The 20027-nt window shown below is 37.5% G+C and overlaps 1 protein-coding gene across 2 annotated transcripts in view; it reads left to right on the top strand.

Moving 5' to 3' along the window:
* Window positions 1–802: 802 nt before the first annotated feature.
* Window positions 803–20027, top strand: part of MRTFA (myocardin related transcription factor A) — a 127788-nt gene continuing 108563 nt past the window's right edge. The window contains exon 1 of one of the 2 annotated variants that reach the window (XM_031940793.1): window positions 803–2045. In XM_031940793.1, the coding sequence (XP_031796653.1) occupies window positions 2000–2045 (46 nt within the window). In that variant the 5' untranslated portion in view covers window positions 803–1999. The remainder of the gene's footprint in view (window positions 2046–20027) is intronic. The other variant, XM_031940792.1, reaches the window with a different exon arrangement.

Raw genomic sequence — 20027 nt, forward strand, 5'->3', positions numbered from 1 at the left:
TTCCTCCTTTTTTCAGAATCTGTTAATTTACACTTCTTTGTTCAGAGAAAACGGACCAAATGTCTGTTTCAGCTTAAAACCCATCACGTAGCTCATTGTACATCCTGCAGGGACAAAGTGATGAGTCAGCCTTCTCTGAGCACTGAGGAGGGGGCTGTTGAGAAGGCTGCCAGGGGGGCAGTGAGAATATTGCTGGGGAAATTCTTGGCTCCAGGCAGCTTTTAGCCCATGCTGGCTACTGCTCCATCTCTGGTTGATTCACTCCCACAGTTCTAAAAAGAGCTTTCCTGATTTCTCTTAAATAGTACATTCTTGGGGGGGGGGGGGTGAGCAGAGGAGGGAAGAACCTCTCCTCTCCTTTGAGTCCCTGCGGAATTTCGCCCCCGGGAATCTGTGTGAACTTTTCCCTTTGGCAGAACAGAGTGGGGGCCTTGGATCTTCTGAGCCCTTTATCTCTTAGGATCTCCGTTACTGCTGCTCATTTGTCTGTAAATGGGTTACAGACTTGGGTTGGGTTAGCCTTCTGAAGTCTCTTTTGCAGTCATCTTTCTGGCATTGAGGCAGTCATTCACCAAAAATTGAGTGGTGGTGTGTTGTGAAGATAAGGTAGACTCTTGATAATGGTATAGGATATATATTGGCAAATAGTAGGTTCTAGTTGTCGGAAGGTTTTAGTTAACTGCCTGTGTCAGAAATGGGCAGCTAGGGGGCGCGCAGTGGGTAGAGAGCTGAAGTCAGGAAGACTCCTTTTTCCTGAGTTCAAATTCAGCCTCAGACACTTACTAGATGTGTGATCTTTGGCAAGTCACTTAAGCCTTTTTGCCTCATTTCTTCATCTGTAATATGAACCGGAACAACTACAAATATGGTAAATATGGATTATCATTATGAATACTGATTTTTGTATAGGACTGTGATGGGGGTAGCAAAGTATGGTTATTAGATTTTTATATAGATTCTGAACTACGAAAATTTATTATAACGTAACAGCTTTTCTAGAACAGTCTTTACTTCCAAGATTCATTGTCTTAATCAGTCCTCATTTCATTTACTTTTAAGTTTCAACTCAGAAGACATTCCATGTTAGTAAGCAGATATTGAAGCAAGAACATGATGTCCAACAAGAAAGGGCCATGTGCATTAGGATTATGCCTTTCCATTTGATTTGGATAATGCCTGCCTTAATATGTTAATCATGTTAGTAAGGAACTATTCAAATGTTAGCTTTGCTTATTCATAAGGAAACAAAAAGTGTTGAGTATATAATTGTGATCACCTAGTAGACTATTGTAGGAGAATGACTTGAGAAAGATTAAAACTTGTGTAATGTACTTAGATAATTTTTTTTGGATATACATTTTAATGGGTGAGGAAGGGAGGGAATAGTTCAGATTCTGTAGGCAAATATTTTGCTTCTGTGACCTAGCTTCTATAAATATCCCAGACTAAAGGGGTGTAATATATAATGCTCACATAGCATTCACATTTGTGTGTGATGGATGCCTTTTTTGTCCACATTTAGGGGATCTGGAATCTTGTCTCAGAGTGCTCTGGAGGGTGTTAAATGTTGTCTCTTCTCCACAAGCCCAAGCTCCTCCATTAGCAGGATCCCCGGAGGATCAGCAGTGTGGACAAAATCTCATTCTGCTTTCTGGACTGAGGACAAGGGGGGTGGGGTGGGGGCTCTTCCTCCGCTTGTCTGTGTCTTTCCCCTTCCCCCAGAGAAGGCGAGCAAGGGGAGGAGCCCTGTTCTGAGCACACTTGGGAGTCTTGACTTGAGTGCTTTTCCACTTCCTGTGGCAGTCATTCAACTCCGGGCCATCTCAGCTTGCCTGTGGGTTGGATAAACTGGGAACTACCTTCTCCAGGGAGAGTTTTCAGACTGATCTCAGCACCAGGCGTGAGACTGGCCTCAAGGAAAGCTCTGTGTGGCCTCTGAAGACAAGATCCTTTTCAAATTGTCTTTAGTGCTCGTGTCTGTGGCTTAGCTGGGGCTGTCATGACGCTACTGGAGCCCGACATGCTAATGACTGCCGTGCGCTCAGGTAATCCCCAGAGCTTGTGCTTGTAAACTGTTTGCTGAACCCTGTTTGCTGAACCCGGTTTTCTGGGCTAGTGCATGGGAAGGATGGAGAGATGACCTCCGGGCGAAAGGCGAGGCAGAAACTATGCTTTTTTAGTCTTTCATTATGAATTAAGAGTTGATAATTTTCTTATTTTGAAATTCTGAACATTCAGAATCAGTGATAGATCATATGGTTGCTGAACTCAAAGCTCTCTTCAGTAAAGAAATGCATGGAAATAAAGCTGCTTGCTTTGCTTAGTCTAATTAAGTATTTTTAAAATTGTTTTAAGGAGGAATAGTAGAATTATTTTGTTGTTTTATGAATTGCTCTCTTTAGGAGCCAATCTCAGGTCTGCCTCTGTTTAGTTCTACAAACATTTAGTAAGCACTTCTTAAACACGAAGTAATGCTTGTCTGGTTCCTTGACTCTCATTGCCCGACTCCTCTTGGGTTGTGGGTATCATCTTCATTTACTGCCCATTGTTTATCATGAAGACACTCCAGATGGTGAGTACACATTTGGGGGTGAGAAAAGCCATGAAAGAAAATGCAAGATCTGAGACTTTCTACTATGCCTTATTTCTCTTGCCTACCTCAGAAGTGAACTTTTAAAAATTCCTTTTGTTTTTAATGGGCTTGTCTAGGTTGCTAGTATTTTTAAACTTTTAAGATAGTGCTCTAAAAATAAGAGAATGTTCTTGTGTTATTTTTAGACTTGGACTGAAATATAGTGGAGTATTTTGCTTTTTTTTCCCCCTACTGAGAACATATCTGAAAGATTCATACAAATGGCATTTGATAACCTCTTTTCATCCTCTGTCCTTCACTCAGGGGGAAAAATAAGATTCATTGTTAGTTCTAGCAGAATCCATCCCTGACAAAAGCAGTCTTACGGTTTTCCTTGGGGAGTGCTTAGATAGAGTGAATACTACAGATATTCATCAATAAAAGCTTCAGGTTCCACCAAGGCATCCCTGTACAGAAGGGAGAGGAGGCAGCACCAAAAACCACAGTCACCTCGCCTTTCCCCTTTTAGTTATTCGCTAAATAATAAGACTGCCAGGATCTCTTTTTTAGTGAGCCATTCCAAGTATAGTTACCTATATATTCCAGGTCTCTTTACCCGTCCTGCATCTCCCTAATCTGGTCCCTGTCTTATTGCTTCACATCTGTCTTTGGTAAAATAGATCTTGCTTAATTACTGGCCAGATTTATGGTAATATTTTTGTCTTATTCTGTCTAAGTGTCCGTTTTGCTCTGAAACAGTACACATAAATAGTTTTAGTGATCATTTATTTTAGTTTCTAGAACATTTAAGTATCCTTTTAGTAGTCCCTTAAGTGAGAGGAATGTATTTGTTGTTTCCATGTGCCTCTCATTATTCTTTCTATTTACTAAGACTTCCTCAATCTTTCTTTTTCCAGCCTAAGAACTTTTCTCCCCTATGACATATGTTGAGGTTAGACTAGTCACCCCTCTGTTTAGCCAGCCACTTCATAAAAGTTTCAGGGGAGAATAGTGTGTGGGACAGGATAGATAAAAATGACACAGGTGGGATGAAATGTCTAGGTAGGCTCTTCTCTCCTGGATACTCTTTGTCTCTCCTTTTTCTCTTTTCCTCTTTCTCCCTCTCCTCCTCCTCCCTTCCCCTTTCTTCTCTCCTTTTCCATCTCCTCTTATAAAGTTGGTCAGCATGAGGCAGGGAAGAGTAGAACATGATCTTGACTTATCAAATCAAGTACTTTTTATCCAAAAGTATTCATGGGCTTAAATTGATAGACTTTGCACTCCTGAAAGGTTGTGGCCTGCTCTGTGGAATGTGGTAGTTATCTTGCAGCTGCCAGTGACGTATTACTGTTATTTAGCAAAGGAAACAAAAGAAATTCTTGACTAAACTGCAGAAGGGTGGATTTTAGAGAAATTGAAATCGAAACAGTTGCTCAGCAAATTCAAGGTAAACCAGTCTGCCAGAAATGTGAAGGCAGTAATTGGCATGAAGCACTAATTTTCCCACAGTGATATCATGGACCCTACTCTGATAATGGGGGCTACAAAGCTGTGCTTCAATTATCTTCTGGTGAATTACTTTTGATTCATTATAATGAAGCCTCTTTGAATTGTCATCCATAATGTGCCTGCCTCAGAGGAACTCTGTGTTCTGATGCCTAAGTTTTTTTAGAGCAAGACCCTAGTAGTTTTTTATGTGGTCTGTACATAGAATACCAAGAAGTAGGCATGAGTCCAAGAATCTCAGGGTTGAAAGGGCCTCCAAGGTCACCTAGGCCAATCTGTACCTAATCAGGAAGCCCTCTTATAACCTTCTTGGCAAGTAGTTATTTAGTCTTCACTTGAAAACTTCTAGTGAAGGAGAACTCAATACCCTTGAGATAACCCATTTGTAACAGGTCACAGTTATGTGAGCAAGTTTTTCCATGAATTGAATCAAAAATCCCTCCATCTCTACTCTTAGTGTTCTTATTCCTAGCTTTTAGGGAGAAGCAGGAGGCTAACCCTTCTTCTTGTATTTGAATGCCGTCACTTGTTGAGTTATCTCTTAAGTGTTCTTTTTTTAAATTGTGAGTCTGTTTAATGCATTGGTGTTGGAAGGTTTGGGTTTGGAAGTTTCCCTCAATAGTTCTACATTTAGTTCTACAACATCTTGTAGACAAGACTTTCTCCATATTAAGAAAATAAAGTCTTACATTCTTTTTTACCTGTTAATTCTTGTCCGCATCTTTTTTTTTTTTTTTCTTGGTCATGAATGTGTTGTTAGAACTTCTCATTGGTCAAATGCTTGGGATATACCTTTAGCAGCTTTAGTTGGGCTATCATGCACATCTCACTTCCTTGGATTTCCAGCTAAGCTGTGATGAGAAAGGGAGACAGCAGCTGTTTCTCCTCCTGGGCTGGCATTGGAGAAGGGAGCAAGATAAGCTTGGGACTTTGCAAAGCAAGAGTAAGGGAAGACTGAGACAAAGCAGCTTGACTTGTGTCCATTTCGCAGGATCGTAACTTTAGGTCTTAAGTATTGATACATAAAGAAACTCAGCTCTATAGTCACTAACCTGTCTCTGTCTTGAGGTCTGGACAATTCAGATCTCCCAATAATAGTTATGTAGAGGTGGTAGATGAAGGTGGACTTTTCTGTGCTAAGCATTGAGGATACAAAAAAAGACAAATCCTTGTTTTCAGATATTTTATATTATAATAGGGGAGACAATGTGTAAATAACTGGTATGCAAACATGTTATATTAGAAATAATAAGCCGTGGAAAACCACGAGAGTTCAGAAGGACCAGGAAAGGTCCTTCCTTTAGAAGGTCAGATTTTAACTGGGACTTGAAGAAAGCCAGGAAAGATGGAAGGCAGAAATGAGTTGGGAGAACAACATACGTAGGCATGAGGAACAGTCAAAGAAAATGCTTGGAGTTGAGAGGACTATCTTGTGGAAGGAGCAGCCGTTGGGAAGGGGCAGCTCATGAAGAGCTTTAGTTGCTAAAAAGAGGATTTTCTGTTTTATTTTGGACATGATCAGGAGCCACTGGATTTTATTTGAATAGGGGAAAATAATGGTCAGAACTACACTTTAGAAAGATCATTTTGGCAGTTGAGTAAAGGACAGACATCAGTAGGGAGAGATTTGGGACAGGTAGTCCAATCAATAGATATTGCTATAGACCAGGAACGAGGTGATGAAGATCTCCAGGCAAGGAGAGAAGGGATGTAACAAGAAATGTTACAGAGTTTACCAGGCTACTGTATTTGCCACTCACTACAACCTTTATGCAACTATTATTTCAGATCATGGTTCCGAATGAAAGAATAGTTCAGCCTAAGTGCTAAGAACGAAGAATACTTGTAAAGTTTGCCCTCTAGAAAGTAGGCAGAATGTCTTATTTCCTAACATCTTTTACAATTTAATTCGGTTCCCCAAAAGCTAACCATTCCTGTGTACACAGTGGTTTGCTGGGCATTCTCTGGGTGCCACTTTTTTCATCTTTGGGGCTTCCTTCGTGCTTCCCAAGACAGTCGTGTTCCCTAGCTATTCAGGGCCCAAGAGCAATATGAGGCAGATATTTGTCTGATCAAGTGAGTTATAGAGCTTTTGTAGCTTCTCTCTCCACAGTCTCAGCAAAACTTGAGAGGCCAGGAGCAAAAAAAAAAAAAAAAAAAAAAAAAAAAAAAGCATTATTGTGCTTCCTTTCTGTCCCATCTACAAATCTAGAACTTTGCCCTTTATAGGCAAAAAGGAAAGCTTTTAGAGATAATGCTATGGGAAAGATGACTAGAATAAGGGTAGAGGAATTTGGTTGAAGTATTTGGCTGTAGTAAAGACTTTTCCACTTCAAGTCTATTTGTAGCAAATCATCATCAGCAACATAAAAATCATTTCTTCATCTCCTGTTTTTATGATCACTCCTCTTTGTTTCAATTGTCCTGCCTGTTTTCAACTCCAGGGAACAAGATGCCCTTCCTGGGATAAGATCACCATTTCTCAACTTGCTACCAGACTGTTCACTTGGCCTTGCTTGATTGCACCAACTCTGAAATTGTTCCAAACTCCTCCCAGTGCCGTTTTTTATAGATGGCAACAACTGGACTCAGCTCATTCTACTTTAGCATCTATTACCTTGCCTTATTTCAACTCTGTGAAAAAGATTCTCCAAAGCTGAGTACTACTTGCTATCCTGTGTGTTGTCTCCTTCAGATTGTAAACTCCTTGAGGGCAGAAACTCTGTTTTTTTATAAATTGTATCCTCAGTGCTTAGCACAGTACCTGGAACATAGTACATGTTTGTTGGATTTTTTTTGTTTTTTGGATTAGATTGGATTGCATAATTACTTCTGAACTTACATATTTTGGGAAATGTAATGAGACTAAATTGAAAGGGGTTGATGGTGGAAAAAATAGGTGGCTAGATAGCCCTTATAGACCTATCTGGCCCAAGAGATCAAAGAAAGAGGGGAAAGGACCAAGAGGTACAAAAATGTTTCTACCTGTTCTTTCATAGACATCCCAAACTGTAAGCTAAGGGACTATTTTCCCATGGGGCAATGTTAAAACAAATAATTATGCTACCTGAATGTAATGGGATATTATTTATGCTATAAGAAAAGATAAAATGGACATTTTAGAAGAAATTGACGAGACCTCTGAACTGAAACAGAGTAAAGTGAATAGAACTAAAGGCAGAATTTAAGTTATGACAATATTACAGGAAAAAATAAATTTGAGAAAGATTAATATGCTGATAAGGTTTGAGTTCAGAAGATTGAAGTTAAAACACTACTACTCAACTTTCAGCATAGAAACAGGCATAAGGACTAAAAATGTGAACTGAAAATGAAAAGAGTCATATTCTCATGTGTGACCAGTTTGGGAAATGTGTTTTGATGAAATAGGCACGTTTTTGAGGGGAGTTATGCTAATTTTTTCCCTTTCTTCTCCTTTTCCTTTCATGGCATGAGAGGTAGGAGGGAAGAGAATGTGAAGAGATTATAAATCCTTGTAAAAATAAATTTATTTTAAAAATAGGTAACAAAAGGAAGACATAGAACAAGGCAAAATATAAATTGTTAGAAAAATAAAGCCATGTTAAATTGAAGTATAACTCTCTGTGTGTTGTACATATGTGTATATGTAAGACATTTACTTAAGCAGACATATATTTGAGTCCCATTCATTTAATGAAACTTTAGCTAGTAAAAACTTCATGATCTATAGCTTGTTTAATGTGAGCTTAAACTTCCCAAGTATCAAAAAAGTTTTGAATTATAGAGTTGAGAAGTTTTCACGTTGAAAGAGACCTTAAAAGTCATCTAGTCCAAATTATTCTTTTTCTATTTGGAAAAACAAGGCCCTGGAGGTGAAGCCAAGATGGTGGAGTATGGGCAGCAATTCTGTTGAACTCTGCCAATGTTCCTTTTCAAGCAACCTTAAAGTGTCAAATCAAATTCTTGAGTGGTAGAGCCAAAAAAAGGTTGGGTGGAGCTATTTTTCCAGGCTAAGACAATTTAGGAGGTCTTCAGGAAAGATCTGTAACCCCAGGATGGTGATTGGCCCAATGTGGCAACAGCAGGCTTTGGAGACAATTGAAACAGTGGTAGCAGCAGGTTCAGGAACTCTCTGGAAACCAGTTGTGAGCAAGTCAGAAGGAGATTGTAAAGAACTCTTTGCTGGCACTGGGTACAGGATCCTTTTGAAATTGCCCATGTATATTCCAGGATGAAGAGATGTACTGGTGCTTGTTGCCAGAAAAAAGCAGGGGCTCGAGTCAGAATTTCAGGGCCAAAAAGAGAGACTGCATTTATGGACGCAGTGGAACAAGGGCCCTGATTACAGTTGCAAGGCAGAGAAGAGTACCTGTGATTTCTCACAAAGGAGCAGGAACCTTGTTCTCAGTTGCAAGGCAGAAAAAAGCATCTGGTCATAGTTCCAGGATCAAGAAGAGTGCTAGCACTTGAGGCTGCAGGGGAACAAAGGCATTTCCTATATAAAGACTTAAGCACAGTTTGGTAGAGCCACAACTACACCTCTCAGAGTTTACCAACTTGGAAACTCCTAAAACTTACAGACCTAAAACCTGGTTCTGAAAATAGCAGCAGAAAAAAAAAATCCCTGAAGCTTGGGACTGTCACCCAGGATAGCCTGAGAACAGCCCAAATTTAACATAAAGTTAAAAATCAAGAAATAGAATGGAAAAACGAGCAAACAACAAAATAAAAAGCTACTATGGTGACAAGAAAGATCAAGACACAAACCCAGAAGAAGACAATGAAGTCAAGACAATTATAAGCAAAGCCTCAAAGAAAAAGGTGAATTGGACCCAATAAGAATTGCTGGAAGAAATCAAAAGGACTTTAAAAGTTAAAGAAAAGAGGTTGGGGGATAATTGGAGAAAGAAATAAGAGTGATGCAAGAAAACTATAAAAAGAGCCAACAACTTGGTAAAAGAGACACAAGATATATTGAAGAAAATAACACCTTAAAAACCAGAATAGTAAAAGAAGCACAAAAACCCACTGATGAGAACGCCTTAAAAAAGTAGAATTGGAAAAGTGGAAGTAAATGACTACATAAGACATCAAGAAACAATAAAAACAAAATCAAAAGAATGAATAGAAGAAAATGTGAAGAAGAAAATAAAATGTTGGAAAAATGCTGGAAAATAGATCAAAAAGAGGTAATTTAAGAATTTTTGGGAAAAAAGAGCCTACACAAATCTTTTAAGAAATTTTCAAGGAAAACTGCCCTGATTTCCTAACATCTGAGGATAAAATAGAAATTGAAAAAATCCATCAATCACCTCCTGAAAGAAATCTCAAAAAGAAAACTTGAAGAAATATTATAACCAAATTCCAGAGCTCCCTGGTCAAGAAGAAAATATTGTGAGTAGCCAGAAAGAAACCATTCAAATATCTTAGAACTATTGTCAGGATCACACTAGATTTTGCAGCTTCTGTGTTAAAGGAGTGGAGGGTTTAAAATATGATATTCCAAAAGGTAAAGAAGTTAACATTATAACCAAGAATATCCCAGCAAAACAGAATGTATCATCTTTCGGGGGGGGGGGGGGGAAATGGATATTTAATGAAAAAGAGAATGTTTCATGTATTTTTGATGAAAACACTAGAACTGAATGGAAAATTTAACATTCAAGCAGAACTTAAGAGAAGTGTAAAAAAGGTAAACATGAAAAAGTAATCATAAGGGACTTTTTAAATTGTTTATATTCCTTTATGGGGAGTTGATACATTTAGTTCTTAAGAACTTTATCATTAATAGGACAGTTAGAAGGTGTTTAGATAGATGTCATGAATGTGATTCCAACATAAATGTTGGAATAATTTTTCTCCATTCACTCAAAATGAAAGGGTCAGAAAGAGGGAATGCACTGGGAGAAGGGAAAGGGGGAGATAAGGGGAAATTTTTCTCATGTAAAAGAAGTATACAAGAAGGATCTTTTGTAGTAGAAGGAGAAATGGGGTAGAGAGTGGCAGGCAATGCTCAAACCTCATTTTCACTGTAATTGGCTCAAAAGATACTAACATACACATTCAGTTGGAGATGATAATTAATTTTGTTCAACAATTAAGGAGAGAATGAGGATGGAGGTTAAAGGCTGATAGAAGGCAGTGGTCAGAAGCAAAACAGCTTTTTGAGAAGGAATAGAGTAAAGAGAGAGAAGAATAAATAGGAAGAAAAAATATGCAGGAAAATACACAGTAATCATGGAATTGGAAAGCAGAATGGATTAGACACCAAAATCCAATAAAATATTGTTTGTATGAAACTCAGTTGAAATAGAGAGACATGCATAAAATAAAAATAAGGGACTGAAGCAGAATCTTATTATGATCCAGCTGAGATTAAAAAAAAAAAAAAAAGGTGAGAATAACAATCGTGATCTCAAATAGCAAAAGCAAAGCTTTATTGTCAGGTTCTATCTGACTCTCCATGACCCCCTTTTGGATTTTCTTGGCAAAGATACTGGAGTGGTTTGCCATTTCCTTTTCCATTCATCTTATAAATGAGGAAACTGAGATAAATAGGGTTAAACGACTTGCCCCGAGTCACCCAGATTTCATTCAGGAAGATGAGTGTCCCTGATTTCAGTACCAGCACTCTATCCATTATGCCACCTAGCTGCAAAAATAATCCTTATTAAAAGAAATAAGCAGAGAAATTACATTCTGCTAAAAGTTATCATAGGCATTGACATACCATGAATACAAAACATGTATGCAGCATCCAGATACTTAAAAGAAAAGTTAAATGAGTTACAAGAGGAAATAAAAAGTAAAACTATGTGGGGCATCTCAATTTTCCCCTTTCAGAATTAGGTAAAGCTAATCATAAGATAAGTAAAAAAAAAAAAAAAAAAGCTAAGATGAAGAAAAGAATTTTAGAAAAGTTAGATATGATAGACCCTTTGGAGAAAATTGAATGGAAATAGATGGGAGTATAGGAGTATACCATTTTTTCAGCTGTACATGGCACCTTCCCCAAAATTGACTATTAGGGCATAAATATGCAGAATAGCAGAAATCTTAGATTCATCTTTTCCAGATCATTATGCAATAAAAATTATATTAAATAAAGGACCATGCTAACAGATTAAATATAGTTGGAAACTAATAATCTCATCCTAAAGAATTAGTAAGTCAAAGAACAAATCACAGAAGCAATAAACAGTTTTATTAAACAGAAGGACAACAGTGAGACAACATCCCAAAATTTAGGGACCCAAAATAACCCATAGGGGAAATTTTATATCTTTAAATACTTCTATCAGTAAAAGTAAGAAAGAGTAGATCAATAAATTGGGCATTCAATTAAAAAAAAAAAAAAAAACTAGAAAAAGAACAGATTAAATTACCAAATTGGAAATCCTGAAAAATCATCAAACTAATAAATAACAGTAGGAATTGGTTTTATTTTAAAAAATAATAAGACAAACTTTTGGTTAATTTTGGTTTAAAAAAAAAAAGAAAGAAAACCAAATTACCATCATCAGAAATAAAAAGAATGATCCATTAATGGAAATGAAATTATAGCAAGTATTAGGAGCAAGCTATTTTAATTAATTATATACCAATAAATTTGACTTGTCTAAGTGAAATGTATGAATATTTACAAAAAATATAAACTGTTCAGATTAACAGAAGAGGTAACCGAATATTTAAATAATCCTACCTTTAAAAAAAAGAAAAACAAGCCCTCAATGAGCTCTATGAAAAAATCCACAGGACCAGATGAATCATATGTGAATATTTCCAAATATTTAATTAATTCTATTTCCAATTCCAAACAATTTTTAATTAGAAACTATTTTAAATAGAAACTGTTTGGAAAAGCAGGAAAAGATAGTAGTTCTATCAAATCTCATTTATGATACAAACATAGTGCTGATAATGCAATCCAGGAAGAGTAAAAACCAAGAAAACTAATTTCCCTAATGAATATTGATATACACATTTTAAATAAGATATTAGCAAGGAGATTAGAGCAGTATATCACAAAGATATCATAATTATGATCATGGGGAGGATTTATACCAAGAATGCAGGACTGATTTAATATTAGAAAACTAGATGATAGCAATAAAAAAAAAATCATATGACCATCTCAAAAATGCAGCTTTTGACAAAATACAATATTCTATACCAGAAGGCAGGTGAATAAATGGAGCTTTGCTTAAAAAAAAAGTAGTATCTATCTAAAATCATTAGCAAGCATTATCTGTAATAAGAATAAGTTAGAAACCTCAGTGAGTCAGGGTGAAGCATGGATGTTTACTACAATTATTCAGTATTGTGCAAGAAATGCTAGTATAACAATAAGACAAGAAAAAGAAATTGAAGGACTAGGCGACGAGGAAACAAAATTATTAATTTTTTCAGAAGATATCATGATATACTTAACCTTAAGGGAATCAATTAAAAACAAATGTTTAAACAAATTAGAACTTTAGTAAAGTTTCAGGATATGAAATAAACCCACATAATTTGTTAGCAATTCTATGTACTTACCAACAGAGTCCAGCAGGGAGAAATAGAAAAATTCCACTTAAATATGAAATACTTGGGAGAATATCTGCTGACACAAGCCAAGAACTATAGGAACACAATTTCTAAATGCTTTTCATACATACCGATTTAAACAATTGCAGAAATATTAATTGCTCATGGCTAGGCTGAGCTGATAAAATAAAAATGACAATTCTACCTAAATTAATTTACTTAATCTGTGCCATACCAATCAAACCACCAAAAGTTATTTTATAGAGATAGAAAAAAATAGTAACAAAATTTGTCTGGAAGAACAAAAGGTCAAAAATATCAAAGGAATCAAATGAAAAAAAAAAAAAGTGAAGGAATGTGGGCTAGTAGCATCAGATCTCAAATTGTATCACAAAGTGATAATCATGAAAATAATGTAGTACTGGCTAAAAGTAGAGTAGTGGATCAGTGGAATAGATTAGGTACACATACATAGGTAACCACTTCACATCTAATAGATTTATGACAAAAAAGAAGTATGACAAACGTTGGAAGGGATGTGAGGAAATTGAGACACTTGATTTGTTGTTTGTGGAGCTGTAAACTCCTTTAGCCATTTTGGAGAACAATTTGGAATTTGTCCAAACTCTGCCTAAAACCCTTTGTATGTACCTTTTGACCCAGATTATCACAGCTCTTTTAATGGTGGCCCATCAATTAGGAAACAGCTGAACAAGTTATAGTTTGTGATAGTGATGAAATACTATTGTGCTATAAGAAATGATAACCAGGGATACTTTCAGAAAAACCTGGGCGGTATTACATGAAGTGATACAAAGTGAAATGAGGAGAACCGGGAGAACAGTGTACACAGTAACAGCAATACTGTACTGTGATCAACAGTGAATGACTTAGCTGTTGGATCAGTTCAGGTTACCAGGTCTTGTGTGTATATATATTTAGAGAGATATATGTTTTCTCTGAACAGAGGCTCCTTGAGAGCAAAGAAAGTTTGCTTTTGAACTTAGAAAGTCAAAAGGCCTAGTCCATTGCCCAGCACATAATACTTCTCTCTCTCCCTCCAATGTCATAGCTAGTTTTCTATAAGAATAGCATGGTATAGTTGAAGCATCATTGGACTTCAAATTAGGAGAGATCTAAGAATCCTTTCTTTTACTGAACTGTGGGCAAGCCTCTTTGTGAGTCTGTGTTTCCTTATGTATAAAAAAGGGATCCTACTTATACTGCCTCCCTTATAGGGCTGTTGTAAGAAGTAATTGCAATGATGCAATATCCACTCTTATTGTTATCAGAAAAATGAGCCTGCCCATTTAGTATAGAACCCTTATCTTCTAAATAGACTTTTAGATCTGAAAGGGCTCTTACAAAACCCATCAAATTCAGAAGCTGGCAGTTCTGTAAGAGAGGAGAGCCATTTTGGAGTAATAGTCTTTAAAAATAACTTTTTGAAGAGCCATATCATTTGGATTGATTATTTTACTCATTTTGTGTAATGTAAAATAATTGACCAGTAATTCTTTGTGGTTTTCAGGAGCCATTTATTATCCTAAACATATGTGGCCTAGGAATTTTGAAAGAGTCCAAAAGATCTCCTATAATCTTTTTCTATTATAATGAATTTTCTAAATATAATGAATTAAATTTATTAGTTTAGCTAATTGTCATGTTAAAGGCAAGAACCACTTGGCTCTGAGGGGGAGGGGTAAGAGACAGAAAGGTGAGATGCAGCAACAAATCAGGGCTGTTTGTAGAATGGGGGCAGTGACTAAGGAGGAAAGAGAGGACCATATTCATGGGCAAGATGGGCTGCAAGATAATGCCAGACCTCACCTCTGTATGCTTTCAAAGAAAGGGATTCACTCATGTGAAAACAAAGTAATCACAGAATTATATTAGCATTAGTTCCAGGATGCTTTTCAGTGCCATCTGAAAATTAGGACAAATCAGTGTCTACACTTTGATCTTCCTTATCATCCTCTTGAACACAAGTAGTGTTTAAATTCTTGGTTGCATTTTTGCACAGTTCTTGATGGTAACTAACTCAACAGAAATCTTGTAGTCACATTGATTTTTCTCTAATATTTAAAATTCAAGGATTGAAAACTTTGGGCTGTTGCTAGGTTGGACCCATGTTCCACTTTGTATCCTTAACAAATAGAGCATAGGTGTGTTAATTCAATAAAAGTTGGTGGAAAAACCAGAGAAGCAGTCCAAAATGAGTGTGTCCTTGTGGGAGGTGAAGTGATGTCTGAAGAGATGTCTATTCCATCTTCCCCTGGCCCCAACTTCTTTTTAAAATTTTTTATTGTTTTTCTTTTCTGGTTATACATGTATATTAACTTTAAAAATACACATTTCTTTATGAATCATGTTAGGAGAGAAAAATCAGAACAAAAAGGAAAAACCACAAGAGGAAAAAAAATAGAAAAAAGAAGTGAACATAGCATGTATTGATTTACACTCCGTCTCCATAATTCTTTTTCTGGATGAAGATGGCATTTTCTGTCCAAAGTCTTTTGGGATTGCTTTGGATCGATGAACCACTGAGAAAAACCAAACCTTTCATACTGATCTTGGCACATTCTTGGTATTACTGTGTGCAGTGTATTCCTGGTTCTGCTAGTTTTGCTCAGCATAAGTTCATGTAAATCTTTCCAGACCTTTCTATAATCATCTTGTTCATCATTTTTTATAGAACAATAATATTCCCTTATCTTCATATACCACAACTTGTTCAGCCATTCCCCAACTGATGGACATTTACGCATTTTCCAATTCTTTGCTACCACAAAAAGAGCTGCTACAAACAGTTTTGCACATGTTGGGTTCTTTATCCTCCTTTATGATTTCCTTGGGATAAAGACCCAGTAGTCCTCCCCAATTTCTTAAATGGAGATTGAAGTGTTCATGGCTTCATCTTTCAGTCAAAGGGGCTGAGGGTACTTGTAGGTTGAGAGTTTAAAGACTGATTGGATCTGGTAAGATGGTTGGATTCCCCAGTGATGAGTTTACTGGGGGCATGGTGAAGCAAAGAAGTCCAAAATGAGAAGAGCCAGATGGAAACTGAGCTATCTGAAGAAACATTTATTTTCAGACTGGTTAGTTGGCATCAGGGATGGTGGAAAAGAATAAAACTATGTAATTCTCTCTAATAGAACTTGTCTTTGTTAAGATAGCATTTTAACCTATTGTCTAACCAGATAGGCTTGCTTTTGTATTTATAGCTGTTTCTTTATAGAAGGCATGCAAAGAAATTTATTATTATTTGCCTTATTCTGTGGCTTACCGTGTTGACCTAAATTTTTTAATCAGTCTCCAGTCATATATTAAGAACCCACTATGTGCCAAGCTTTGTGTTGAGTACTGAGGCTATAAAGAAAGTTGATTGATTAAAGGTATGTCACGGTCACCCCTGTACTTTAAGAAGTTTCTCAGCTGAGTGGAGAAAGGATGGACCCAGAGGAAGAGATTTATGGCCAGGGGAATAACCATCAGACTGTTGAGCAGTAGTCCAAGTGTGAAGTGATGGTGGTGGCTGTGTCAGAAGAGAGAAGGAATTGTATAGGAGAGATGTTGACTGGCAGGAAGTGACAGGACCAAGTGTGAGGAGTTGAGGGATGCTGCCTGACTTATGAGTCTGAGGTATGGGAAACTGGTATTCTCTTCTACCGGGATAAGGAATTGAGAGAGAGGGGAGGAAGAGGGTTTGGGGGAACAAAATGAGGTCAGCTTTGGACATTTTGAGATGTCTAAAGGTAGTTGGAGGTATGAGACTGGAGGTCACATTTTGAGAATCATCAGCACAGAAAGAAGTGAATCTTTGAAAGCTGATGATAACACCAAGTGAAGAGAGTGTAGAGGGAGAAGAGAAGAGGGCCCAAGACAGATCCCTGTGAGACCCTCATGGTTTTCAGGCATAAAGATCCAGCAAAGGAGACTGAAAAGGAGTGGTCCAAAAAGGTAGGAATAGAAGCAGGAGGGAGTAGTGTCATGAAAATCTAGAGAAGAGAAAATATGTTTTAGTTATTTGCATTTTCTCCTTTATTTCTTAGCATTTTTTCCCTAAAATATTTTGTTTTAATCAACCAAGCTTCCCCCTTATCCTCCCATTCTAATTTCTTGTTCTCATTTGAGAATACACACACACACACACACACACACACACACACACACACACACACAAACTTATGAACATGTGTAGTCATAAAAACAAATTTCTTCTACATTGGCCATGTTCAAAAAAAAATTGTCTCATTCTACATCCTTCATTTCTCTGTCGAGAGTGGTTAGGGGGTAGGCTTTTCATTATTAGTCCTTTGGAATTCTGCTTGGTCATTATATTGATAAGAATTCAGCACAAGTTAATATTCCATCATATGTGTAAACGGCATTCAATTGCCTAGTTTATAAGCGCTCTCTCATTCCTTGCCATTTTTTGTCAACTCAAAAAAACCCAAAACAATTCATGGGATTTGTTTTGCTTAGAACTCTTTTCTTCCCCTTAATCTAAACTCCCTCTAATTACCCCTTTTCACCATCTCTTTTTTCTCTCTTATTTGGGTGAAATGTATTTCTCATCGCGCACTACTTTTCCCTTTTATAAATGTCTACTTGTGATTATGTGAAGTAATTTTCTCTAAACTTCCTTTCACTCCCTCCCTCCCTCAGCGTATTTTTCTTTCCCTCTTTTTCCATTCTTAAGATCATCAAAATATAACAGAAACACTCTTAGGTATTGTCTAATTGAACTCCCCAATTTTTTTCTTTTTTTTGTTTTGTTTTTTGTTTTCCAGGTCATTTCCTTCCTTAGTTTATATTTTCTTCTATTTTTTCAGTTTTTTGGTTTTGTTTTAATATTTTTTATTGCCTCATAAAGTTATTGGCTGCTATTTGGTCTCTTATCATTTTCAGAGTTTGTGGGTCAGGCAAAATTTTATATCTGTTATGACAAGCTACTAATTTTCTTTTTGATTCTTTTTTCCTTAGCTCTCATTTCTTTTCCAGTTTCTTACTCAACTGGTTCTCATTTCACTTATAAAACTTTTTTCCTTTTAACTCGTTTCATCTCTTCCAGAAATTCTGGTTGAGTTTGTGCTTCAACTATTTTTTTACTTGGAGACTTTGCTGGTAGGTGTTTTGGAGTCATTCCCTTCTGTGTTTATTGCTTGAGGGTCCCTGCCATATAGTGGGTTTTGTTGGTCGATCTGTCCTTCCAGCCTACTTTCTCACTTCAGGCTTGAGGTTGGGGCTCTGCTCTCCACATTTCTGGAGGGAAGATTGGGGCTTGTCCTGTTGCTGCTTCCTTAGAGTGTTGTGTTATTCCAGGGTTTGAAGGGCAGACTGGAATCCTAGAGATTTTCAGTGCCCCCAGAGTGGTCTGATTTAGGGCAAAGTCTGGTTCTTGCCCTTCTTCTCTGATCTCTACAAATAACTGACCTAGGTTTGAGTCTGAACAAGAGTAGATGCTGTTGGACCCAGCCACCACTAGCTAATTGGAAAGCTCTTATTGGTTCTGAGTGTCAACACTATAGGCGCCCTCTTCGTCTGGTTTCCTATCTTGATTATTTCCCTGCTGGCTGAGTTAGATGCTAGAAATGAGACTATTCTAGGATTAAGATCTGAGCCATACCATTGCTAACTTCTGTACTGGCTCCTTTTTCAGCACAATGTCCTAGGCTTCCCTACCTGGCAATGACATCCCCTTCTGCAAATCCACTCTGAGGACTGACTTGTGCCAGTTGACACCTGCCTTGCTGCATCTGAGGCTGGCCAAATCGGGCTCTATGTCTGGTTCACAGTTTCTCTGTCATTGGGGTGGGCCCTCTTTGGCATGCTCCCAGTTTGGTCCTATCCCAGTATCTACAGACCTTCCTGTCTGTCTCTTGTAGATCTGGGCTAGCCCAAGGCTTAATAAGTTTTTCTGCATTTCCCTTTCAGGATTTGGTCTGGTGCCTATTTAAGATCTGCTTGAAGCATTTGGGGTGGAGAGCTCACTGCATGGCTTCTTGTCATTCTGCCACCTTGGCTTGGCTACCACTTACGTTAATTTTTTTCTAAGTCCAACCATTGGACTTAGAAACGATTAGGATGTAGGATAGCTTGACCCCACAATTGAAACCAGTCTTTCAATAAGAACCTGTGTGTGTGTGTGTGTGTGTGTGTGTGTGTGTGTGTGTGTTTAAAGTACATGATTTGTTTTAGGGAGCAGATTTCTGAAGACTAGGTCAAGAAAATCTACTTCTCTTAGTTTAGATGTTCTGGCTTAGAATATGTTACAGTAGAATACAATGAATATTTATTAAGGTGCTGATGGTGGAATGGAATCCAAAGAATGCAGCTGATGGAAAGTGAAGAATTCCCTAGGTTTGGGGAGGAGATTTTTGCTCCACCCAAAGGGCCGAGGCCATTGCTACTAACTTAAGTATATATATTTCATCTACATCCTGCCATGTTTCATTGGGATCTAGTCTAGTAACTGGGTGACCACTAAAAGGTAATTTGGAAGTCCTGAATTCTAAAATGGGAATGGCTACCAGCTTGGACATAATGTTCTCTTAAGAAAGCATTTGGTTGTAGAGTCTCCTGGCTCTAAAGAAGAAAAGTTGAAAAGAAGTTGAAAGAAGGTTGATGTCTGAGATCTGTGTAGTCAGGGCACTCCCCCTGCCCTGCAAGAATGCAGGCAGAGGAGGGACTCCATGCCATTAAGCTGTTCCCTTTGACCAGTAGAGTTTGTATAAATCCCTTTCACATTTTTGTCTTTGTTTCTTCTTTGTAAGATTTATTGAAATTTATCTTTGCAGTGTTTGTGTTAGCCTGTGTTCTTGGCAGAGCTGGTGATCCCTCCTATGCACACAAACGTACCCTCAATTAGCTAAGCCTTTCAGAAGTTTTATAAACTAGAAGCACACAAAGTTATTTTTTGTTTTTGATGGGCAAGAATAATCTCAGCTCCCTTGGGCATAAAATAGTGACGTTATTTTGAAGTATTTAAACCGCTTGAAAGGGCATTTCTATGGTACAGCTTGGTATGAGACCATGTAGTATATGGAAAAAGTACTCTCCCTCCTTGCTCTTTTTCCTCCTTCCCTTCTCTCCCTTCTTTCTTCCTTCCCTTCTCTTTTTCTCCTCCCTCTCTTCTCTGTTTGTCTCTCTCACTTTTTCTCACTCTTTCTCTCCCTTTCCCCCTCCATCTTTTTTTTCTCTCTGTCTCTGGCTCTATTTTTCTGTCTCTGTCTTTGTTTCTCTCTCTGATGTATTTCCTCCTCCCAGAATCTGTTGCACACTCATTGAACATTAAGGCCCATTATTTAGAGAGTTCTAACTAATTATGCAAACCTATGGTAAGTAGTAGAGTCCTTCCTAACTTCACCCCAATCAAAATTTGTGGTGCACTATCACCCTTCTTGGAAGGGTTTGTGTCATTGTCACAGTAAAAATT

The sequence above is a fragment of the Sarcophilus harrisii genome, chromosome 5 (assembly GCF_902635505.1).
Source record: "Sarcophilus harrisii chromosome 5, mSarHar1.11, whole genome shotgun sequence".
NCBI lineage: Eukaryota > Metazoa > Chordata > Mammalia > Dasyuromorphia > Dasyuridae > Sarcophilus > Sarcophilus harrisii.